The sequence below is a fragment of the Osmerus eperlanus genome, chromosome 12, assembly GCF_963692335.1.
Source record: "Osmerus eperlanus chromosome 12, fOsmEpe2.1, whole genome shotgun sequence".
NCBI classification, from domain to species: Eukaryota; Metazoa; Chordata; class Actinopteri; order Osmeriformes; family Osmeridae; genus Osmerus; species Osmerus eperlanus.
Window position 1 is genome coordinate 7,969,713 of NC_085029.1, and position 25,366 is coordinate 7,995,078.

Consider the following 25,366-nt stretch of genomic DNA (forward strand, 5'->3'; position numbering starts at 1 on the left):
TTAAACTTCAACAGAGTACCCGCCTTCAAGGAAGTTAACGCTTGTCAATGGAGCGATCCCAGACCCTCTGTACAAAGGAAATGTACGAGGGTCTCGTTAGGACCAGGCTACGTTACACCTGCATGAGAAAAATATATGGTCTATGGACTCCACGTCACATTCACAGAATGAGCATATGTTATCATTAATATCAAAACGAAGCCTACGTAATTCTTTGGAGGGATATATATGTTGTTCATAATTTTGAGATGTGTTTCTTTCATTTTAGGTGGTATGGGGAGTTTTAGATACATAGTTCTCAGTTTATTTACCGAACTTTTGTCAAATTTGCGTAGGATGTCATTTTTGTTTAGTCTTCCAGGGAATCATTTTTCAGTGAAACAGCTCCTGATGAAACAATTATTACATTTCTTGTCTGATATTACTAGCCCGATTCCCTAACCGCTCAGCCACCTGACTCCCCAGTAAAGCAGGTTCAATGATTTGGTCTTGGGCAACTTTGATGGTGGAGCCCTTCCTGTTGCAAGACTGTGGGAAAATGACTGTTCCCAGGGAGGAGGGGTGGGGGGGGGGGGTTTACGTAGTCAAGGATGGATTTTGTTTGAGCAAAATGGTATACACTGGGCTGCCAACAACATTTCAATGAGGCAAGCAATATCAAATGTCAGTATTCTCTTCCACCATCTTCTGAATTGCTGGTTTTGTTGGGTTTAGTATATTGTCACCTACAGTATATACTCAAAAACATGTAGGATGCATGTATTACCTTATTCAAATTAAAATGAGTGAACATTTTAGAGGGTTCACACACAGGCCTCTGTTCGGGCTAATTCAGAATTAACTTTTACATTGAATGTCAAGTCTATGTTTTAGCAAAAAAAAGGGTATGTGTCCAAAAACACGTACTGAGTAGGAGTTACATGACAGGCTAAATCGTTTACATCTCTGGTTCACCCCAAACAAAGATAAAACCTTACAGTAATCTCACAAAATCATGTATTCCATAAGTATGTAATCATGTCAATGCAATTTAGACAAGTCCAATGGATTCATAGACCCAGAAAACATGGGGTTAGACACCAAGATTACTTGGCTAGGTCAAATAATGAAGGAGTTAGGATATTTTAAGGGCTTCCAGCCCATATTGGACACCATCTTGAAAATTACACCTTTCTAGTGGTCAAACTTTGGTAAACTGTTAGTATGTTATCAAGGACACCTAATACTACAAAAAAACAGCTGAGAAACCTTTTGTTAGTCTTTTTTTAGGGTTAGGTGTTTTTTCATATATGCAGCCGCCTAATCAGAAATAGCCAACTGGAAAGGCTATCGCCAAAGACTGCAAACCTAAATCATGTAACCCATTACTTGTCACTCTAAACGATCCATATGAAGGTGATGTGGGGGAGTATTGTCTGGGAATACACATTTGCAGACAGCACCAAAGCTCAGAACTCAGATAACACTCAAAGACACCATTGTAGCTGAGACAGGATATACAGACAGAAATGTATGGGTAGATTGGATGATGTACACTGCAGAACAGCACAGAGTTAATCAGCAACGGTTTGTGAACTATACCAGGGATGCTATTGGGGGGTTGGCCGAACAGCTAGACAGAACCAGCAGCATGACACTGCAGAATCGTATGGCATTGGACATGTTGTTGGCCGAGAAAGGTGGAGTGTGTAGGAACTTTTGCTGCAAGTTTATCCCTAATAACACCGCACCAGACGGCTCTGTAGCTAGGGCATTGAAGGGGCTAACATAATTAAGTAAGGAGCTGGCTGAGAACAGTGGAGTGGACAACTACTTCACCAAAATGTTGCAATCATGGTTCGGTAAATGGACATCTGTTATTGTCTCAGTGGTGGGGGCATTGGCAGCGACGGTATCATGATCGTATGCAGTTGCTGCTGCATACCCTGCATTAACCCTCGTGCTGCCTTCGGGTCACATGACCCAAAGGTTCATAACGAACCATCGTTGTGTTTACCCAATTTTACCCAATACAAAAACAAATTAAAATAATTTTCTTTTAACCTTTGCAATGTGGGGGGTCTGAGACAGCCTAGCTGTTAAAAGAAAATGCTTCACTTTGTCTTTGTATGCGGTAAATCTGTCGCAATACGAAGGTGGGTCACAATGACTGATGGGTCAGAATGACCCGAAGATAACACAAGGGTTAAGAACCTGACATGGAGGTGTGTAGGGAGACTGACCAATGTTTTAACCCTTGTGCTGCCTTCGGGTCACATGACCCAAAGGTTCATAACGAACCATCATTGTGTTTACCCAGTTTTACCCAATACAAAAACTAATAAAAATAATTTTCTTTTAACCTTTGCAATGTGGGGGGTCTGAGACAGCCCAACGGTTAAAAGAAAATGCTTCACTTTGTTTTTGTATGAGGTAAATTTGTCGCAATACGATGGTGGGTCACACGGCTGATGGGTCAGAATGACCCGAAGATAACACAAGGGTTAACAGAGGAACAGCAGACACAGTTTTATTTGGGAGCAGAGTGTGGTGAGATTGAACGTTTTTGTGGCTGCAGGTGATGGGCATAACTGGTGCGACAACAGTCGTTAGGGCCACCTTCTCCTTTTTTCTTATTTTCTATATTTCTTAACTAAAAACTTCCTTTTTTTTCTATTTCTTATTTTCTATTTTTATTAACCAAAACTTTCTATTTTTCTTATTTTACTTTATATTTTTCTTATTTTACTTTATATTTTTCTTATTTTACTTTATATTTTTATTATAATGATTAATGGTGACAGCTTGGCTGAAGTGAAGGGTGGTGTCTTCTAATCATTGCTATGGATATTTTAAATTTGTGTTTGTTGTCACACCCTTTAACCCTCGTGCTGCCTTCGGGTCACATGACCCAAAGGTTCATAACGAACCATCGTTGTGTTTACCCAATTTTACCCAATACAAAAACAAATTAAAATAATTTTCTTTTAACCTTCGCAATGTGGGGGGTCTGAGACAGCCCAACGGTTAAAAGAAAAGGCTTCACTTTGTCTTTGTATGCGGTAAATCTGTCGCAATACGACGGTGGGTCACAATGACTGATGGGTCAGAATGACCCGAAGATAACACAAGGGTTAAAGGGTGTGAAGGGAGGGATTCTATGTAAACTCTAAAATATCCAGTTTTCAATGTTGACACCTGTATGTGATTTGTAAACTTTAAAATATCCAGTTTTCAATGTTGACACCTGTATCTGATTTTTGAATCTTTGACAGTTACATTTTGAATTTAATTTCTTTTTATTTCCTATATTACAATTCTAAAAGCTTGGCTAAAGTTGTATGTATGTGGTGAAGGGGACCTGCGAGTATGTCCAGGTCTGCCTTGGGTACATGGATGTCGAATGTCCACTCTGCGGAGCGAAGTTGGGTTTTCCCCTATAACATCATTAGGGTTTTTCCACTGTACTTACAATAAACTACAAATAACTTGGTCCGGTACTTAACCTTGTATTATCTACTATCTACTTGTCCAAATGACAAGTGGCTCAAGAAGTTAATGTCAAGCCCTGCAATCCAGTCTCCAGAGATATATAATTACCTGATCGACCCTCCAAGTGTATAATACCCAGGAGAAGTTAGTCTTTTGCCACCGACATGCACAGTTGAGCCTGCTTGACGTTGTGTGACGTAGGTATTGTGTCTGCGAAGACTCAGTAACCACGCCCTGTAGCTTCGTTTAGTTTCTTTATTTGAACTGCCGCACATCACCGTTTACGACACCTGCTGTACTCTGATGCTGAAACTCTTAAAGGAACAGTAACTAACACATCGTAACATCACCCGGCCCAACCGGGCACCCTATGGTGTTTTACGGACATAACATTTCCCCCCTCCTTTCCTGAAAGCAGAAACATAACATTTAGCACACCCTCCTCAGTGTCACTATCACTGTGTCACAGAGTCCCCATGCCAGGCAGGTGGCACCCTCAGAGAGCTGGCGGGTGACCTCCCACCCGGTTCGCTCCTGGCCGGGGCTGCCAACCCAGAGCTGCTGCGGAGGATGAAGATGATGCAGGTGTTGCGGGAGCTGTGACTCTGTGCAGGCGGTTCGAATGCCAACAAGTCCCATTCTCCAACCTGAAGGTGGCCGGTCCCAGCTGCTTAGTCACCCGGAGAGGCTCTGACCAGTATGACTGCAGCTTATTCTGGCGGTGGAGGTGTTTGATCCTAACCCAGTCCCCTGCCGAAAGTGAGGGGGTCCGGACTCTGTGTGTGGCATCGAACCTCCCTTTCATCCTAGCCTGTGAATCTGCAACCTGTGCTTTGGCTTTCTGGAGCCCTGGCCTCTCGTGTAGAGGGGCCGGCTTCGCTCTCAAGCAGTCCAGTGGTTGCTTTAGTTCACGTCCAATCATGAGCAGCGCAGGTGTTACCCCAGTAGCAGAGTGCCTGGATGCCCGGATGGTCAGGAGGGTTTGGTTTAGTGCATCATTGAAGGTTTTCCCTTCCTCCAGACAGGCTCGGAGTCCATTCTTGAGAGTTTTATTCAATCTTTCCACCCCTCAATTACTCTCCGGGTGATACACTGCCATCCTGATGTGCTTGATGGACCGCAATGTCAGAAACTCTGTGAACTCAGCCGATGTGAATTGGGCCCCATTATCTGTAGTAACAACACTGGGAAGCCCCCAGCGCCCAAACAGCGGCTGATGACAGTGTGTGTGGTGATGGAGCTCAGTTGGAAGACCTCTGGCCATTTTGAATGAAGGTCGTGTACAACCAGCAGGTAGCGTGCGTGAGCGTGAGCTCCATGGAGCTCCCCACAGAGGTCAACCTGGAGATGCTCCCAAGGTGCAGACGGCCAAGGAGTCGGGGTGAGTGCTGCCGTGGCAGGCTGCCCCGTATTCCCGCTCAGGAGGCAGCACACGCAGTTGCGTACCATCTCCTCTACATCAGAGTCTATGTGGGGCCACCACACTGTATCCTGGAAGCGTTGCTTCACCTTGACCACACCCAAGTGCCCCTTGTGTGCCATGTAAAGAACTCCGGCCCTTAGGGTCTCAGGAACAACAGCTCGATGGCCACGAGCGAGGCACACTGCCCCCCAGCAGGAGAGCTCGTCCCGGAAGCGGTAGTAGGGAAGCAGGTGGTACGGAGAGTTGTGAGAGTGTCATCATCAGCTGAGGCTTACTGCAGCTCAGCCAGGGTGACCACTGTACTGAGGGGCCCGTGCAGGATGTGGACCCAGTCATCGTCACCCTCCATATCTGATCTCGACCCACCTGTCTCCTTGGTCACCGAGACAGCTCTTGACAGGAGGTCGGCCACCGTATTTGCACGCCCAGGCATAAACTCCAGACTGAAGTTGTACTGGTTCAGCCAGTCCGCCCTCCTCAGCAGTCTCATGGGTCTGTGCCCCGAGCCTTTAGTCGCCAGCAGTGCCGTCAGCGCCTGGTGGTCTGTGCGGATGGTGAAGGCCCGCCCGTACAGGTAGACATGCCAGCGTTCACATGCCCACAGGCAGGCCAGGGCCTCCCTCTCCCCCACCGAGTACTTCTGCTCCGCTGGAGTAAGTGCCCGTAAGGCGAAAGCCACTGGGCGTTACACCCCCTTATGAATCTGGGAGAGCACCGCACCCAGCGCCACCCAGGAGGCATCGCAGGTGACCATGGTGGGCGCAGTCAGGCTGAAGTGGGTCAGTGTGGGCGGGGATGTAAGCCGCTGTTTTATGATAAGCACAGCGTCGCGGCAGGCTGGTGTCCAGTCCCACGTAGCATCCTTCCTGAGCAGCCGGCGCAGAGGTTCCGTTGAGTCAGAGTAGTGCGGCATGAACCTGAGATAATAGGCAGCCATCCCCAGGAAAGAGGACAACTGGGATGGTGTCTGCGGGTCCAGCAGGGACAGGATTGCCTCAGTGTGAGACATAATTGGGGCAATACCTTCCTTGGAGAGCCTGAATCCCAGGAAGACAACCTCCTCAACCCCAAACATGCACTTTTCTGCATTCAAAGTGACCCCATGCTGTTCAAAATGCTGAAAGACCTGTTCCATGTGAGCATCGTGCAATGCAGGGGAGGGTACATGCACCACCACGTTGTCTAGGTAGATAGAGACGCCCTGGATACCCGCTAGTATGAGTGACATAATCTTCTGAAAACAGCTTGGAGCCGATGAAAGTCCAAACACCATGCGTTTATATCTGAAAACACCCACGTGTGACAAAAGCTGTGAGGTCCATGCTGGCGGGTGCTAGGGGAACCTGCAGGTAGCCATGTCGTAGGTCCATCTTACTGAAGACGGTGGAACCATGGAAATGGCTCATGAGCTCCTCGGCTGTAGGCAGGGGGTACTTATCAGGGATGATGGCTTTGTTTACATCCGTCAAGTCAACACAGAGGCGCAGTCCACCCCATTTCTTCTTGGCTATCACCAGGTTCGACACCCATGGTGAAGCGTCGATTGTTTCTATGACGTCGTCCTCCACCAGGCGATGCAGCTCAGTCTCCACCGCGTCACGGAGGGCCAGGGAAATGCGTCGTAGGGGCTGGATAACGGGGCAGACTGACAGGTCAACAGTAGGCTGGTGCACAAATCCTGACATGCGACCCAGCCCTTTAAACAGTTGTGGGTAATGGTCAGGCCCGGGAGCAGCGACCTGCAGGACCTGCAGGCCCCTAGCATCAGTCACTGCAAAACCAAGGGCAAGGAACAAGTCAAGGCCCATAATGTTGGCTCCCCTCCGGGTGATGCAAAACTCAGCGTCCGGGGCACACTGTAGATCATATCTGACAGGGAGGCGGGCCACACCCAGAGTGGAGATGGGAGAATGGCCATTCTCCCATCTGACGGGTTGAGCTATTGCTTCCAGCGGCACATGACTGAAAAAACGGTCATATGCGTTTTTGTTCAGGATTGACACTTTTGCCCCTGTATCCACAAGGAGCGGGATGTGAGCCATACCCACACGACATGTGCAGAGCCTGAACGACGGCTGCGAGCCCTGTATTGAGTTGATGGGGACAGCAGCAGTGTCAGAGTGGGCAGGAGGGGAGCGACAGCAGCACGCAAAATGGTGCAACCTATTGCAGTGGCGACAGCGTTTCCCCTGAGCAGGGCATGACTGGTCTCTTGTTGCATGTTTAGAGGAGCCACAGTTGGTACAGCTCTTGAGCCCTCTCCCTGAGCCCCCTGTCCACTCTCTGTACAGCCAAACTGTCACTCACCCCGTCAGCAGCCTCAGCAGTCTCTAGGGTCATGTTCTGAACTGACGGTGGTGATGACGTCATGGAATCGTGCACAGCGCGGCCGAACTTGCGTGCCTCTAACAGAGCCGATTCCAAATGTTTTCCGATCACCAAGGCATCCGCTAGTGACATGGAGTCTGGCTCCAGCAGCAGTCTCTCCCTCAACTGGTTACAAGACGTTTTCTCTATTAGCTGGTCAACTATAAGTCCGTCCTCCAGAGCCACAAAATCACAGAGTGTGGCTAACCCACGCAGCGCTGACACAAAATGAGCGACAGCCTCACCTGGCGTCTGGGTCGTCTGACGAAACTCAAAACGATGCATCCGACGGCTCCTGCCAGAGCTGAAGTGGGCTTTCAGGGCGGCCGTGGCTGTAGCATACGCTCCGTCCGGCAGAGTAAAGGCCGATTTATACTTCTCCGTTTTTACGGAGACGGACACAGGGAACGCCCTCTCCGACGAGGAATTCCCTCTCCGTGCCCTCTCCGAGCCCCTCGGAGAGCTCTACGTGAACCTCCTGATTTTCCTGACCATCCGTCTGTCCGTCCGTCATTTTACGGATACCCCTTGGCTGTGATTGGTCCGTATTAAGAACCGCTTGCGTCAGGGGCGGGGGCGGGGTTGCCGTGATAAACAGGACGAACAGAATCCTTTGACCGCCATTGCTGTAAGTTTTTACAATTCATATTTCAGCTAAACAGTACATGTAAATCAGCATCTGAATTAAAATGTGACGAGAAATGGGCAGTGTAGTTGCTGAAAATGTGCGTATTTTATTGATGAAATGGCTAATTTGTACATTTGCTCCGACTTCTCGATAACCTAGGTAAATAAACACTCGATGACGACTTACAAAAAAACGTTGCGCCACCTACTCTTCTGGCGGTGAATTGTTTTCAGCACCCACAGCCTTCAGAGTATTTAGCATCAGAGTACAGCAGGTGTCGTAAACGGTGATGTGCGGCAGTTAAAATAAAGAAACTAAACAAAGCTACACGGCTACGGAGTCGGAGAAGTATAATTCGACTCCGTTACGGACAGACGGACGGACGGAGTCGGACGTATTGATTGAATTTATAGTACTCCGAAGGCTGTGGGTGCTGAAAAGCGTGGTGAAGATTCGTTGTCCCTCCTGGCTCCTGGCTCTGCGAAGTCCGCGTCCCCCAAGGCCAACAAATAATCCTCGAACAACGACAGCCATCGGTCCCAAGGAACAGCCGGGTCACCGGGAACAGGTAAGAAAGGTGACGGTGGCTGCAGGGCGAAAACAGACATCCTCGTTCGCCAATTATTGTGTCTGCGGAAGACTCCGTAGCCGTGTAGCTTTGTTTAGTTTCTTTATTTTAACTGCCAATAGCAGTACTGCTAATAGCCCATGGTGGTCTCCTTATATTTCTATCAAAGTTGATGTAGCCTATACGTGTTCATTTTCTATAAAGATTAAGCAATATTGTTCCAATAGTAGTTTAGGTAACGGGATAAGGACCGAAAACACATTATAGGTTGGTCTCCTGAAGGTTTGATATGTCACTAAAATGTTCTGCAAAGGTTAGCATTGATACAGAGGAAAGGTCCTATAATGGTTCCCTAAACGTTCCCAGAACGTCCTGAAAGGCCCCGAAATAACGTCCTCCTACCCTTTAAAGAACTCCACATTGAGACCAATATGGGACGTTCTGGGAAGGTTATAAGGCAACTTTACACCAACGGGAACGTTCTTGGAACGTACAATTTCTAGCTGGGATAATAGTCTAATAGCTAATGTAATATTGCACATATTTTTGTCCCATTTCCCCTAAAGCAATAAGGCTAGCCTACTTAAAGAGACCTTCCACTCATAAAGTATGTTCTAAATGGCATAAATGCTGCCAATTAATAATTGACGTAACAACGTAGGATTGTAGTAGCCTATCGATTAAGGTACTCGAAAGCATGTACACTGTCTGCTTCATTTGATCTTGATAGGCTAGGCATTCTGTAGCAAATAATAACAATAAACCCACTATTTATTAATTAAAACTACTTCAGCATAATAATGCACTTAAAATAGCCTACAAACGTGAGCAAGGGCAGCAATCGCTATCGAATTAACAGACGTGCAATTTAGATAGCCCGGGGAAAAATACAAACAACGAAAATCACCAGTTAACTTAATTTAAATTAGCAAGAACTATACTAATACAATAACAGGCTTAAATGAACTGACAACATAAGTTATACGACTTACAGTTCTCAAGGACGTGTGCTATTCTCCGACATGCACTCTAACAATCACTGCTGATAGACGGCCTAAAATTGTGTACAGCCCTATTTCTGATACCGTGGTGGGTCGCCACGGCATACTCAACATAGAGGAAACACTGAGGAAATACTTAGACGAGTTACATTTGACCAGAACAGAGAAATATGTATATGCTTTTTTGAGCGGCTATATACCCTCTACCTACATAAATTATAGGCTATCACTCTCCTGGTCATGATCTCGCGTACAGTGATCTTCATCAAAATGCTATAATTTTAAACCCCTGGTACGATAGCCTACCTAATATCTCACCTATGCCAACATATCTGACACTCATTCAAGCAACTATATGCGCGTCTGTCTAGCAGTCAACTTATCGAAAAATGTGCATGTGGGGTGATGATAGTGAGTGTTGGTCATTCCAATTTACGTAGTTTGGGAAGGTTTTGAGTTGGCCGAGAAAATCCGTCTTGAAACCATGGTAGACGCAGCACGTATAGCCTACAAACCGAAATTACAAACTAAAGGCGACTGGACCACATCCACACGGATTCTGAGGTATGCATGCCTATTGTATTTGTATTTTTTAGAGTAAAACAGGGATTTATTTTTAACTGTAATATCTGCATTGTTCCAAATTAGTGTTTTATGATGTGAGAAGTTGTGAATAAAACACAGTTTTGTTAGTCGCACGCACACCAAAGTCCAGGTGTCGGACTCGGTACACAAGTCAGAATTGAGGTAGGCTAAGAAAACATTACAAAACTAAATAAAGTTTTTAAATGATAGGCCTACCGATCATCTTAATTTGGCTAAAACATAAAAACAATACTACACAGTATTTGCGCACAAATGAATGCGAAAAAATTGTGCGTGCTCGCTGTATAGCGTTAGACATTTCTGCAGCAGTCTATCGTTTTTACAGTCTCCAATGTGGTTAGCTAGTACCTACTAGTAGTTAATATTCACAGTAGAAAAGAGTACAGACTACCATCTCTCTTTGGTCTAGGAACTCACACTGACCGTTTATTTTGTGCATGCTCTCAACAGCATCCTAGTGCACGCAGGTACACACGTTCCAATCTGACGTCACTGCGTAGACTATTATTTAACATGGCTTTGCTATATTATCAAATATGCTCAACACTCCCACTCAAAGACATGTGTATAGCTTTCTATAGTGGTAGATAAAAACCAAAAATACATAACTCCAAAATAAAACATTTGGCATACTGGCAGTGTTCTAAAGACTTCTTAGATAAAGCTATCGCCCCCTGGTTGTCCTCATATATCTTGACTGGTACATGCTGGTTACTACTATCAATTCCTCTAAGTAGTTGTACAAGGTACATACTCTCTTGAGTAGTTGCTGCTAGTGCCATATACTCAGCTTCGCAGATGGATAATGCCACCGTTGGCTGTTTCCTACTCTTCCACGATATAACTGGACCATTCTCAGTTAAGCTGAAACAGTATCCACTTGTGCTCCTCCTATCATCCATATCGGCTGCCCAATCAGCATCACTATACCCCTCCAGCTGTAGTAGGCTTTCTTCACATTTCTGGTAGTGTAGTTTTTGATCTATAGTACCCTTTAACCCTTGTGTTATCTTCGGGTCATTCTGACCCATCAGTCATTGTGACCCACCGTCGTATTGCGACAACTTTACCGCATACAAAAACAAAGTGAAGCATTTTCTTTTAACCGTTGGGCTGTCTCAGACCCCCCACATTGCGAAGGTTAAAAGAAAATTATTTTTATTTGTTTTTGTATTGGGTAAAATTGGGTAAACACAACGATGGTTCGTTATGAACCTTTGGGTCATGTGACCCGAAGGCAGCACGAGGGTTAAGTACCTCAGTACATGTTTTGCTGTGGCCCAATGCTGTTGTTTTGGTTCTGCTAGATATTGAGATAGTTTACTGACAACCCAGCTCAGGTCAGGTCTGGTACATGTCCTAATGTATATCAAGCTACCTACTATCTCTCTATATCCTGTTGAATCAATAACTTCACCCTCACTGTCAAAGTTTAACTTTTGCTCACATGGGGTGGATCTCGGTTTGCATTCGGACATACCAAATTTCGCTAATATCTTCTCTACGTGCCTCTTTTGAGTCATTTTGATCTCTCCCTCTCTTTCACTGCATATTCCCACTGCTTGTTTGCCTCTTGGCAGTGGGGTCAAAGTGAAAGTCTCATTCTCTGTCAAAGAATTCATCTCCTCTTTCATCGCGTCAGCCCACATTTTTGACTTCTTTGAGTCCATTGCCTCTTTAAGTGTTCTAGGTACATCATAAGCCACTCTGTAGAAATAATCTACATTTTCACTTTCGTCATTACACTCAGCTTTACACTGGTACTCTTTTAAGTATTCTGGGACCTTTCTCTGTCTCGTAGGGTATCTCTTTTCCCCCTCTTCTCTCTGAGTACTATCTGTCTGGCTCAGACCTGCCTCAGCAGTCTCCTCAACATTGGACTCTTTACTCTCCTTAGGCTGTCCCTGGTTTACTCTCTTCGGTGGTGTATCTCCATAACTCTCAATGTCTTTTGAAGGATTCATTTATCTACTGTATGTGTCTATTCCAATATGTAATGATGGTATTCAATGACACAAATCTGTGTTCTAGAAAGAGTGGTCTGGAGTCGCAGAGGTCCGATAATATCAGCTTTAATGCAGCAGTTGGAAATCAACAAGTACAGAGCTCTGGGGTTGTCTAAGTTTCCCTACCCGCAACAGAGTTTGGGCTGGTTCACAAAGTCCAACTGGCTATCTGTCCCTCCCCAGCATATATTTATACAGTGCAATTGAAACACAAGTATCAAAAAAGGGTTGAGCTTGTTCTCTCGTGCATCAGGGAGTTGTTCTTGCCTACGCGTCCCACCTGCTCGGGTGCCGTCTCCACCCGGTTTCAAGGTTGTTTCTGAAAATGAAGAGATAGAGACACAAAGAACAGCCTGCTTCCCACACCCAGTGTGAGACCCAATGTTTAAGCCTGAGCACACTTCTAAGTTCATAACTTTAATAAGCACAATGCATAACTTTAATAAGCACAATATATTCTTTACTTTCCCCATGTCACAATCTGTCTGAGTCTGGCTATCTGTGCTACCTTTGGTGATGAATTTCACCAGCCTATGTTTTAGGACTTTTCCTGTCTCTGGATAATACATGTTATATGCTGGACTATATTTGTCATAGCCTACAAGGATCCCCTTTTTGCATCTAGAATCCAGCTTAAGCCTTGTTGCCCAGGGCACAGAAAATTGTTAATCCGGCCCTGGGTGTTCCTGTGAAAACACGGTAAGGTGTCTGCTCTAGCCGCTTACTGTAGCACCTGTTGCGGGTTTGAGCTGCTGTCTGTACAGCATATGTCCATAATTGCTTTGGGAGGTTACTCTCCAATAGCATGCATCGAGACATCTCAAATAAGGTTCTCCAACCTCTTTCGGCAGTTCCATTCTGATGAGGTGAGTAGGGTGCACTCTTCTCATGCCTTATCAAGTTACTCCTAAGTAAAGACTGGAACTCCTGCCCGGTAAACTCTGTCCCGTTATCAGACCTTAATAAAGTATGGAAAAATCATCCCACTGTAATCATCAGTAAATGCTATTGCATATCTGTATCCATCTTTATCTGCCGGTTCTATAGGACCGCATAGGTCTGTGTGAACTAGCTCTAATACAGTTGTAGCTTTTCTACCATAACTACAGTCTGGGCTTCCTAATTAGGGAGTGGAAAAGACTCTGTCCACTTTGAAAAAGAATTCCCAATCACTAGAACATATTTATTTCTATTTGAGGTTTCCGACAAAGGCCCCAAGATGTCTAACACCACCCGCTCGTAATGTCTGGAGGCTACTGTAGCCTGTAGAGGGGCCCACAACGGCTATACCGTAGTCTTCCGGGAACCGCAGTCTACACACTCCCTGCACCAACGCTTGACATCCCCAAACCACTCCGGCCAGTAGAAGCGGTCCTTAACCTTGGCCTGCAACTTCTGCACCCACAAATGGCCTGCAGTTAGGGAATTTTGCAGCTGTGCTAAGACTTTTGTCACCAAAGATTTGGAGGACAACCTGGATCTGTTTAGCAGCATCAGAGTTAACAGGTGGTAGTCTCACCAACCTAGCTCCCTGGAACTGCGCCCACACTGGTGCAAACTTATGTAACTCACTAGGGGCCTGAGGACACTCCCGCTTGCCCCCCTTAAGAGCAATGACTTGTTGTACCTATAGTCTCTCTGAGCCTGCCTCAACTCGTCTCCCTTATCGGGATCTGGAATCCCCACGATACGTGTGTGTTGTACTGCACATACGGCCTGGGCCACTGGAGAACCACCCCCATTTCCATCTGTCATCGAGACAACAGGCAGGAATGCACTATCTTGTACTGGATGCTGGCTAACTGTTCCAACCATCTAGCTAGCTGCCTCTCTATACCCTGGAAATTATGCAACCACCGCTAAGAGTTGTGGTCCGTCCTCAGCACAAACTCCTTGCCCAACAAGTACGGTTTAAAATGTTTAGTGAAGGTAACCATGCTCAGCAACTCCTTCTTGGTAGTAGCGTACTTCCTTTCTTGTTTGGTCAGAGCCCTACTGGCATAAGCAATCACCTGCTCCTGCCCCTCCTCTTCCTGGGCTAGTACTGCCCCAATGCCTGCGTCACTCGCATCTGTATCAACAAAGCATTTCCCCCTCTCTCTATTGTACAGACTATGCTCTACCAAGGTTTTAAATATTGGGAGATACAAGATCCCACCGCTGCCACCAGTGTAATAAACCTTGCTTCCGCTATGGAGTGTAGAGAGTCCCTGCACAGGCTATTACTAATACACAGCTGAACATAGGAGAGGGAAAACTCTGGGTACAACAATAACACTTTATTATTACAATTCATAAAATATGGTACAGCATAGAGCCAGGCACACTGATTTTACGGCACACAGTTTGGAGCACCCAGGCCGAACAAGATGTCTCTAACTTGGACATCCGCCCTTTACATAAAAACCCCACGGGCCACTGCACGCATATCACTACAACCTCACGCTCACATCCCCTTCGGGGTCTGCGCTCGTGAGGCCGATCGGACGGCAGACGAGCCTCTTCAACAGGCTGGGAGCGGACAAAGAGATGGAGATGGAGGATGTAGGAACGGGTTAAGCATGTTGGGGTGAACTGGGGTTGAGATGAAGCAAGGACACGGGAAGTGAAGTAGAGGGGGCTTTTCCAGTAAGAGAGAAGTTAATCAACATTTTAAGAGCCAGAGGATGCGCACACAGTTGTGGGGTGGTTAGGAACTGGTTAAAGAACCTTCTAGAATGTTCTAGAAGGTTATGTCATTATTATGCAAGGCGGGGGATTATTCTCATTTAGCCTATAAAACATGAGTTTTGGGGCATTGGTCTTTGTCTTTTTTGTATGTCTTGTGAATGCGTGTTGTTGTGTTGAGGTTGGGGCTCTGTGCAAGCCAGTAATGTTTTTTCACTTCAGCTCTGTATCAATGTCCATAATTTAGGAATGGGTGGTTTCCACACACTTTTTTCCAAAGTCTAAAACATTATGTCTAATGCCATCTTGCTTCTAAAGATCAACAAAGGATGCAGAAAAAATAAGATACTTTTCAGCATTACCTGGACTGTGGGTACACAAATTGGATTACAACCCATTATCTGCCCTTCAATCCACAGTTGTGTGGATTTTTTTTAGTTAGTGTCACAATTTTTTAGCTGTTTATTAACAGATTTTATTATAATAAAAAAGGTATGCTAAGTGTGTGTATTGTATGTTTAACCTAAACTTTGACTGTTGAGTCAAAATAGTGTTTCAATTATGCAGTTACCTCTGAGTATAAAATAAAACTAATATCAGATATCAACTAATAAAAAGGTAAGGATAACTTATGTGATAGGAGCTGGCAGGTTGTCTTTATATTCTGTCTGGATACTTTTTCAGTCATATTCTTTTTATAAAACACTCCAAAGTTTATTGTTATGTATTGTGTGTAATTGTTGAAATATTCACAAATGAATTGAGTCAATTTTAAGATTAGTCTGAAACATAACATTTGGAAAACTTGACATAAGCACTGTATGGCTACGTGTACATAACAATGTAACATGATACATAACACGTACATTATCCATAAGAAATCTGGTGATTTTTTTGTTATATTATGCTCATAAAATTCGTTTTTGATGATTGGAGGCTAAGACAAATAACATCTAAATAAAAAATAGTTTTAGCGCTGCAAACCAATGAAATCGGCAGCAGGAGAAATCCTATGTCAAAAGCAGCAGGTAGGCTACGTAACTGCAAAGATTCACGTGATCGTCAAGATGCAAAGACAAACAACGACCACAGCAAACGACAGGTGAAGTGGCACATTGTAAACATAACGTTGCAAATGACTGAGAGCAAAGCAATAGCCAAGATAACCAGACGTATTGTACAAAAGCATCGACTTATTTTTGGCATAAATGGTACGCTGCAAATCACAAGAACTGCTGCGAAGTAAACGACTGAGAGCAAAGCAATCGCCAAGATCCATTGTACAAAAGCATCAACTTTTTTGGCACAAATGGAACCCCATACAGAGTTTTGTTTGGTCGACAGCAGAGGGCGACATTGCAAGGTGAAGCTGAGACAGGTGTTGTACATTCCATCATATCCGCAGGACATATTTTCTGTGAAAGCAGCTACTGCCAGCGGAGCGACTATAATCTTTAAGGACGGGGGCGAGGTCCTGCATGCAGAGACGGTACAAAATTCCACATTCATGAGTATAACAGACTATACTACTGGCATACAGTACATGATGAATGTGATGACCAGTGTTAGGGGTGTTATGATATGCAAACATGGCATGAGCTTCTAGGACACTGCAATTACGATGATATTCAAAAATTAAAGTGTCGTTGAAGGTATGACGCTAAAATAGACAAACCTACCCCACATTGCGATGTGTGTACCCAGGGAAAATGTATCCAAACTAGGAACAGGAACCCTGATGTAAGGGCCAAATCAGCTCTAGAGTTGGTACACACAGATCTAGCAGGACCAATAGACCCAGAGTCCAGAGACAGGTATAGATTTACACATCATTTACAATCATTCACTGATGATTATTCCAGTGCAGTGTTCATATACTTCCTTAAGAATAAGAGTTACACAGTACACGCAACAGAGAAGTTTCTTGCTAACACATCCCCATATGGGAAGATTAAATGTATCAGATCTGACAATGGTACAGAATTCATGGGAAAGTATTACCAGGCACTACTCAGCAGAAATAGAATTAGGCATGAGACCTCAGCGCCATACTCACCACACCAAAATGGTACAGCTGAACGAAATTGTCGCACCTTATTTGACGTGGCTAGATGTATGCTTATAAAGAGCAAGTTACCAAAAGAATTATGGACCCATGCAGTGCAGACAGCCGCTGTAGTAAGGAACAGATGCTTTTAATAACCGCACAAAACAGACACCTTACCAAATGTTGACAGGGAGGAGACCAAACCCATCTAGAATGCAGAAGTTTGGGTCAGTGTTATGCCTACAAACAGAAAAAGCTAGACTCGAGGTGTAAGGGAGTTTTTGTTGGGTACGACAAGAATAATCCATCCTACATGGTCTATGATCCTAATAATGGGAAAATGCAGAAGCACAGACTTGTGAAGTTTGTAACCAAAACTATCGCAGAGCAACAGACACAAACTGATAACCTTATGATAATGACATGGAGAGGCAGAATAGAGCCAGCTAAACCAGGCTAAATACTGATGTAAGCCCAGGACGTACCCAGGACCAGGTTCCAGTCAATATGCCTAAGGAGACTAGTCAAGTGCAGATAGGTGAAACAGATAGTGAGCCTAAACGATACCCTTCCAGAGTGAGACAGAAACTAGGATATTTGAATGAATACATATCAGATGAAGAAAGTGACGATCAGATCATGATGAACATATATTACTGTTACAGAGTGGCATGTGACGTACCCCTTACATTCAGGGAAGCTGTGATCTCAACTAACTCAAAGAAATGGGTTAATGCAATGGATGATGAGATGCACTCACTAAGAGAAAATGACACATTTACCTTAACCACCTTGCCTGAGGGTAAGAAAGCAGTGGGGGTAGATTGGTGTATACAATCAAAAGTGATGTTGATGGGTCTGACAAATATAAGGCACGGTATGTCGCCAAAGGATACAGTCAGAAGATGGGTGTAGATTGTGAGGAGACCTTCTCTCCCACTGCCAACCTGACCAGTAAAGCTGTCCAGGAAAACCTGATTTTACATCAGATGGATGTCAAAACTGCCTACTTACATGCACCAATAGATTGTGAAATTTATAAGGAGCAACCTGAAGGATACAAGGTGGAATCTAGCACAAATGAGTACCCAGCTGATCATTGTCTCTTTCCCTTGTGTAAACACAATGAGAAAGTGATCATGATAATATGGGTAGATGATTTGATCATTTCTGCTAGTGATGAAAATGCACTGAAGGTTGTGAAGAGAATGCTTGCAGCAACATTTAAGATGAAAGACTTAGACAAACTGAAACATTTTTGGTATTGATTTTGACCAAAATGATGTGAGTGAAAAGGTCACAGAAAAGATATGTGGAAAAATTACTTGAAAGGTTTGGCATGAATCAGAATCAGAATGGTTTTTATTCGCCATGAAAGTTTGCACAGACAAGGAATTTGCTTTGGCAGGAAGATGCAAACATTAAACATATAGGAATATAACATTTAAATATGAGGACTAACTATACTAAGCGTACATAACTAGCAATACTAAGTGGAATTAGATTAAAATAAACTATACAATAAAATATAAAATAAAATATAAGTTGCAGAAATATTGTAAACCTAAGCAATGCCTTGTGAAGAAAAACTGAACTACACTGATTATGCAGAGATGATGAGTGATGTCAGAAAATACAGAGAGGTTGTCGGTAGCCTGATTTATATGACTACATGTACAAGACGTGATTTGAGTTTTGTAGTAAGCAAACTATCACAGTACTTCACTGAGCCAACAGAAGAACAATGGGCTACAGTAAAACATGTATTGAGATATCTGAAAGGCACAATGGAGAAAGAGTTGTGCCACAGAAAGTGTGACAAAGACAAACTGGGACTACATGCATACAGTGATATGATGCAGATATGGGGCGGCTGATAGACGTATTACAACTGGTTACTGTGTAGGCCCAAATGAAAATGGTCCTTTGATTTCATGGAAATCCAAAAAGCAGCCCACTGTTGTCTACTTGTGAGGCAGAATATATGGTGTTAGCAGCAACTACACAACAACTTTAAACTTTTTTCTTGTTTGTGACTATGACATTGACACAATTCCCATAACATTATGTGCATATCATCGACAGGCTTTTTTGGTTTGGTCTCATCTACAAACACAATTTTTCTCGTAACTATTTTATCTGGAATAACAAGAACATTTTATATAAACACAAATCTCTCTTTTTGGAAAATTGGGTCTGTAATAATATCTTGCTGGTAGATCAATTATTTAATGAGAAGGGTTGTCCTTTCACTTACGAAGAGTTTCTTGCTAAATACAGGATACCAGTCACACCTGTAGGTGTACTGGTAGGTACATGTGCAGCAGTAGCCTACAGTTTCAAACTGTCCTTGAAGACTTGTCAGAGCTTTCAAGAACATGCTCCCCCCCATGCTCCCCTTCAGGGAGCCCACACATGAGCAGGAGGTGTGAACATTTCTTCTCATTTATGAAACCATTTTGGCTGTGAATTAGTGTCAGTATGGGCAACTTGCTCCTACCAAAACTTGCTGTTGAAAATAGAGGAAATACCGCGCTCTAGGGGCTGGTAGAGGTAATAAAAGGAGGAACCCTATTCACTCACAGGCATGGTGCTTACATTCCACAGCCATCAAACAGAAACAGATGGCCAGGGAGACACAGCGATCCTGCTGTCCGTCCTGGTGTGGTCAGCAGGGGGAGAGGAGGCCAGTCATGTAGTCCTTACCTCGTTGGCAAAGCCCTGAGATTAAGTTATCCTCACACATCGGGTTGGGAATGACCAACATAATTGTATTATTAATAGATAAATTACAATTATACATTTGATAATTACCTTTTATACAATACTTTTTTTCAACCGTGAATAAAGAATGGCTACACCAACTAATGACAACATTTCAATGTCAAATAACAAAAGGGGGATTTTGAGCATTGGCTTCTTCCTATAGACAATATTTCATTTTATTTGCAATGCACCTTTCTTGCACTCAAAGCCCTCGGATTGGGGACATTTTAATAAGAATCGAGATGTTATTATTAAACTGTAGTACTAATTTTTGTTCACCAACAACAAAGTTCATAGCAGTGCAATCACTTGGTCCAGTACTTAAGTTTGGTTTGTCTTAGAAGGGTCGAATATCAGAAGTACCTTGGAGCATTCTTGCCCAGCGCCAGGTGTGAGATTTTCACCTGATAGAAGCGTGCAGACCTCAGTGTCCTGTTCTCATTATGTGGCAACACAATTTAACAAGCAAAACTCCTCCCAATGAATGCGTAACAGTCACGGATCATGTTAGTTGTGCCTTTAATAAGATGCAATTGTATGCATTCATAAATCAATAGTGAAACCGTAGAAAAACGAGTAAATAAATAAGCAATTCAAAAGGTGATTGTGAGTAACCAAAACGTCTGCATTTAGGTATACATGTCTATATTGTTCAAACTAGTGCCAACTCGCTCCACTTGCATCTCCGACACGTCATCTGCCCTCATATCCTGATGTTGCATGGTGTCTCTTGCCCGACGGTCCGCTCTCATCTCCGGTGTTTCCTTTGCCCTGGCTTCCCGACAGCGCACGGCATTCCTTGCCCGACGCTCCGCTCGCATCTCTGGTGTTTCCTTTGCCCTAACTTCCCGCATGCGCATGGCGTCCCTTGCGCGACGCTCTGTTCGCATCTCCGGTGTTTCCTTGGCTCTTGCTTGCCGACGGCGCACGGCGTGTGTTGCCCGACGCTCCGCTCGTTGCTCTGGGGTCTCCTCGGCTCGCGCACGGCTCAAGCTCATCCGATTCTTAGCTAGGCGTGCGTTTCGTGCTTCGTCTGTCTCTGCTGCTCGTGCACGGCGGGTCGCCTCGCGCCTCGCCTCGCGCCTCTTCTCGCACCACGTATGGCTATCTTTAGGCATATCTGTTAACAACCCGTTTATACCCCTGCGTGAGGACAAAAAGGCGACTGTCAATGCACAAACTGTATACCAGCCTATACTATTCGGTAGGTTATTTTCCTTATGTAGGATACTGTTATAGCCTGAAAAAACGAAACAGATGTATTGCCATGTACGATTTCAAATACAAGGAATTTGCTATGAAAAGTAAATACATCAAACGTTATATGCACTTACAAAATTGTAAAAGCCTTTGTAGTCTTGCGGCCCCTGAGGGCTCCAGTGACCTGGTCGCCCAATTATTCCCTGCCGATCGCTGCTCAACTGAAAAGTTAGATAACGTACGTAAACTGTACTTTTAAGGTAGACTAATGTATTTTGTACAGTAATGGTAGATTCTTAATCGCTTAGTGCAGCTCAACGTGGCGGCAAGTTTGTACTACTGTACACAACCGAAATTCGATTAAAATTGGCATCAGGGATCGGGTTCTATTTTTCTATTCGCATGCCCGTTTTCCGACCCCGAGTAAACCACAATGCCGTGGGAAAGATTTCGAAGGACTCCGATGGAAAATGAATGATGTTGGAATTTCTGAAAAGTGCCAGGGGGATCCCGGTGTTGTACCGAAATCGGTGACCTATAGAAAACCGTGACCAGGGTCGCTGTTCTAATGGCTTGCCAACGTAGGGTTAGGACTCAAATTCTGACCACAACGTTAGCTAGCATAGCTAATTTGGCTAACGTTAGCAAACTGTGGCATTAGCAATGAACTTACCAGGCATGCATTTTTGTCTTATTCCTTAAACGTTAAGTCGTTCATATATTGTACAGTTGTGGCATACAATTTTATTCTCTTTTGTTGTAAAATCTACAAAAGAACTCGGACCGCGGTCTCCCGTCTTTCTTCCATGCCAAAAGGGGTGTGTCTCGAAGCGTATCCTTCCGCGCACAACAAAGACGTCACACGTAGCACGCTGTCGTACGGAAGTAAATATGGAGGCCACTGAAGTTAGCACCTGCGTCTCAAATCTCAGTATCTTTGGTACTACTACTATTACAGTGCAAATACATGAGTCCGTTTCTCACCAAATATACGTATGTTTATATACGTATGTTGCATATTCCGCCTGGAACCTGGCTAGATTGGAGGTTTTGGACAATAATTCATTTGACTGCCAGTGACACTTCCTACCCAAACCTAATATCCAATTTAGGACAGTACTATGTTGCCTTTCTCGTCTTTAATTTGTCTCTGTATATCATGTGTCTAATACAGTCACATACGAATTGTAATAAAAGGCTAATAAAGAAATATGAGCTCAACTGGAGGTGGTCAATTCGACACCTGTAATTCAGGACACATTTGAAGGTAACACAGGAAGTACCACACGGGAACTAATTTGTTGTTTACTTTTCGAGAGTCACGAAAAAGAAGTCTTGATATAGTTAGGTATTTAACAAACAACCAAAATCTATACACTCTACGGATTAAGGCGCTTAATAGATAACATGTGGATTTCAAAAGCCAACCACACCCTAAGGTTTGTGTATTTGTTGTTAGCAGTAGCTTAAGTCGTGCAGTAGGGTTACGTGTGCACTCTCAACTGGATGGTTTTCCTTCTGCATCTTATATTACACATGTCTGGTTGTTATTTCGTGTTGGTCGGTCATTCTGCTTGATCGGCGGGTATCTCATTCACACGTATGTGTTGAGCTACTGTCAATATGTGTTATCTACAGCTGAGGACATTGCTCTTTCTAGCGTGGGTGGTAGGATACATCGCATTTCTTCTCGCCATTAGAAGAATGTGGACGGGTAAATACGTGCGGAGTCCACTCGCCCGTTCCTTTTTCATGAACATGGTGAGCGAAAGCGAAGCAACCACGCTCGAAACGCAGGAGGTATGTTGTTACTTAATTTGGGTTGAAAAATTATGTTACCAAATATTTCTCAGAGGGACATGTGTCAGTCACTTGATGAGCTGTACATCGCTTCCATGTGTTGTGGTGGCGAATCTGTTCGAGCTTGTCTCTCTCTCTCCGCACCCTCAAGTGGTATCGGTGTACCCCCGACCTTCTCGGGGAGGCGATGCAACCTTTGTTTGTCCAGAGCCACCTGGACTCCGACACTCAAGCTTTCCTCAGACGCAGCGTTGAGAAGTCAGGCTGGATGTTTACTCAGCTCTACCACTCCTTTGTGTCCACAGTCCTTAGCCCGCTCGTCTCGCGCACATCCATCAACGGGTAGGAACTTGAAATGGGTTTCATTTTCTACTCCATTCTTTCTCATTCACATCTTTCTTTCTTCCTCTCTCTCTGTCTGTCTCTCTGAGCTCTCCCTTTTTCAGCTCATCAGCAGCACAGAATAAAGCTACTAAAGTCTCCCTGTCTCATATCTCCCTCCCTCCAACCCCGTCCTCCTCTCAGGTTCCTGAGTCGTGGCTCCATGTTTGTGTTCTCTGCGGATCAGTTCCGCCGGCTGCTCCGCATCGCCCCCGAGTGGCGGGCAGAGAGACTGCTGGACCTGGGGGCCGGGGATGGGGGAGTCACGGATGTCATGGGGGCTCACTTCAGAGAGGTGTACGCCACGGAGGTCTCCCTGCCTATGAAGTGGCATCTTCAGAGGAGGAATTACAAGTGAGTCCCTCTCGTTTGTAGATGCTTACACACACACGCACACACTTTGCCTCCCCCCTTGAGAACAGGAAATACACATGCAGTAATGCATTGTGATGATACCTTACAATGTCCCCCTGTCTGTATCCCACCCCCTCCCTCCTTTTCCCCCCCTCTCCCCTCCACCAGGCTTTTGGGTATAGAGGAGTGGCAGCAGGCTGGCATCCAGTACGACCTGATCAGCTGTCTGAACCTGCTGGACCGCTGTGACGAGCCCCTGGAGCTCCTCAGGGCCATCAGGCAGGCGCTGGTGCCCAGGACAGGAAGACTCTTGCTAGCCGCAGTGCTGCCCTTCCAGCCCTACGTGGAGATAGGTCAGTCGCCCGTCCTCTCGTCTCACTGGTTGGCAGTCACTGTTGTTAAGGGTTTAGTGAGTGTTTTTTGAGAATATAGTGAGTTGTTGATGCTGTTCTTAGGAGCCAATGGTGAGGCTTTTTTTTACTAAGCTATGCATTACTTACTAACTTGATGTTGTTTGTGTGTCTGTGTTGGTGTTGGTGGCAAATGGCAGGTGGCAAATGGCAGCGCCCCCAAGAGCACCTGAAAGTGAAGGGCAAGACGTGGGAGGAGCAAGTGACGAACCTGTCCAATGAGGTGTTCCGGGGGGCGGGGTTTGAGGTGGAGGCGGTTACTCGTCTTCCCTACCTGTGCGAGGGGGACATGTACAAGGACTACTACGTCCTGGACGACGCCGTGTTCGTCCTGAAGCCCGTGGACGAGTGAAGCCCGACCAGGATCCTCTTCTGGAGTCCAGAAGCTCCGTCCTTGTGACCTCACAGGTCAACCGATCATCTCAGCCATGTTGTTATTCATCCATGTCATACAAACGCAGGGGAATTGCCAAGCTGGCTCTCCTGAACCTGAGGTCGGGTGCTGGTTTTATTTTACATGGGTGGGACATGTCTGGGATGGGACATGTTTTGCAAATCTGTCTGCCCATCCCCCACACACAGAAAATTATATTTAACAGCTGCATCGTCATAAAAAAAAGAAGTCTGAAAACAGTTTGAAACAAACTTACACCCCTGGGTCTGAATCTGTCTATAACATTTAAGACGTTTTATCTGTGTGTACAGAAGGGCTCTTTTCCCTTTTGTGGTGCTGTTTGAAGGCTGGTACATGTGGCTGTTGAGAGTTCTTCAAGCTCTGCAGTCTATTGTCACTGTTGTACAATGGTATTTTGTTGACATCATCATTGTGACCCATTACAGTGGACTGATGAATCTTGACAAAGCTCAGGTAGCTTGTATGCATCTACCATCTTGTGTAATACCTCTACTTTAATGTGCGAAAACAAGTTGATTTGTCTTTTTTATGAAATGTAACCTTGAGGGTATTGTACACCTGTGTTGCAGTTGGTGAAAAAAAAAGTCTTCCTCTGTTGAACTGTAACTGTCATTCTCACCCTTCTCACTGGGTCATTCCTTCCACAGCAGTAGCTTGTGTAAGAATGAAATCTGTTGTCTGGATTTAGGCAGGCATAGATAGAATTCCTACCTTTTGTTGCTTGTAAACGCACACAACTTTCACAGGACCAACATAAGAAAAGCACACATTTCTCATGCATTATTAAATATCCATTTACAGTCCCGTTACAGGGGTGTTAATAATGAAAGCAATATGAGGCCTTTCAAAATGAGTACCTCCCATCCATATTGTTCATGTTTACTTGTATGTGCCACTCATTGTATTACTGTATTTGATGGGTTATCACCACAGAGCCAATAAAATGATTTTTTTTCTGTGACTCATCTTCATAATTGTTTGCTAGTATGAATGAGTAATGGTGGATGTTGGTAATTGTCAAGATAAATCATGAAAATGTTGACAATTCGTTTGGGTGTGTTGTTTGAGTATATTATTTTGTATATTAGGAGGTTTATTATATTCTTTTTTAGCTCATCATAGGTGTAAGTCTAGTTAAACATACTTATATCTGTGTGAAATCTTTCATGTACTGTTCACCTCTTGTTGGATTCACAACTATGTCTTACTAGTTTGGATAGTCTGCATATACAGTGTTCCTATCTGTCCATATTTGG

At 44.5% G+C, this 25,366-nt stretch overlaps 1 protein-coding gene and 1 long non-coding RNA gene across 4 annotated transcripts; one reads left to right on the forward strand and one right to left on the reverse strand.

Moving 5' to 3' along the window:
• Positions 1-19,775: 19,775 nt before the first annotated feature.
• Positions 19,776-21,643, reverse strand: LOC134031408 (uncharacterized). Its single transcript, XR_009931908.1, has 3 exons — positions 21,424-21,643; positions 20,885-20,971; positions 19,776-20,693 (listed from the first exon to the last, which is right to left on the reverse strand). It is a non-coding gene; the product is annotated as an uncharacterized LOC134031408 (long non-coding RNA).
• Positions 21,644-21,993: 350 nt separating this feature from the next.
• mettl9 (methyltransferase 9, His-X-His N1-histidine) lies at positions 21,994-25,071 on the forward strand. 3 transcript variants are annotated; one of them, XM_062475027.1, is made up of 6 exons: positions 21,995-22,189; positions 22,389-22,550; positions 22,702-22,892; positions 23,076-23,285; positions 23,454-23,638; positions 23,836-25,071. In XM_062475027.1, the coding sequence occupies exons 2-6, from the start codon at positions 22,455-22,457 to the stop codon at positions 24,045-24,047; spliced, it is 894 nt and encodes a 297-aa protein (XP_062331011.1). In that variant the 5' UTR covers positions 21,995-22,189; positions 22,389-22,454; the 3' UTR covers positions 24,048-25,071. The 3 variants fall into 3 exon arrangements, with proteins under 3 accessions (XP_062331010.1, XP_062331011.1, XP_062331012.1); XM_062475028.1 differs by having other exon boundaries at positions 22,411-22,550; XM_062475026.1 differs by having other exon boundaries at positions 21,994-22,550.
• Positions 25,072-25,366: the final 295 nt, after the last annotated feature.

Bases quoted from the DNA above. Each gene is read 5' to 3' on its own strand.
- mettl9 (XM_062475026.1), top strand. From the start codon at position 22,374: ATGTGTTATCTACAGCTGAGGACATTGCTCTTTCTAGCGTGGGTGGTA. The intron at 22,893-23,075 runs GTAGGAACTTGA...TCCTCCTCTCAG, and splicing joins TCGCGCACATCCATCAACGG to GTTCCTGAGTCGTGGCTCCA. The intron at 23,286-23,453 runs GTGAGTCCCTCT...CCCCTCCACCAG, and splicing joins CTTCAGAGGAGGAATTACAA to GCTTTTGGGTATAGAGGAGT.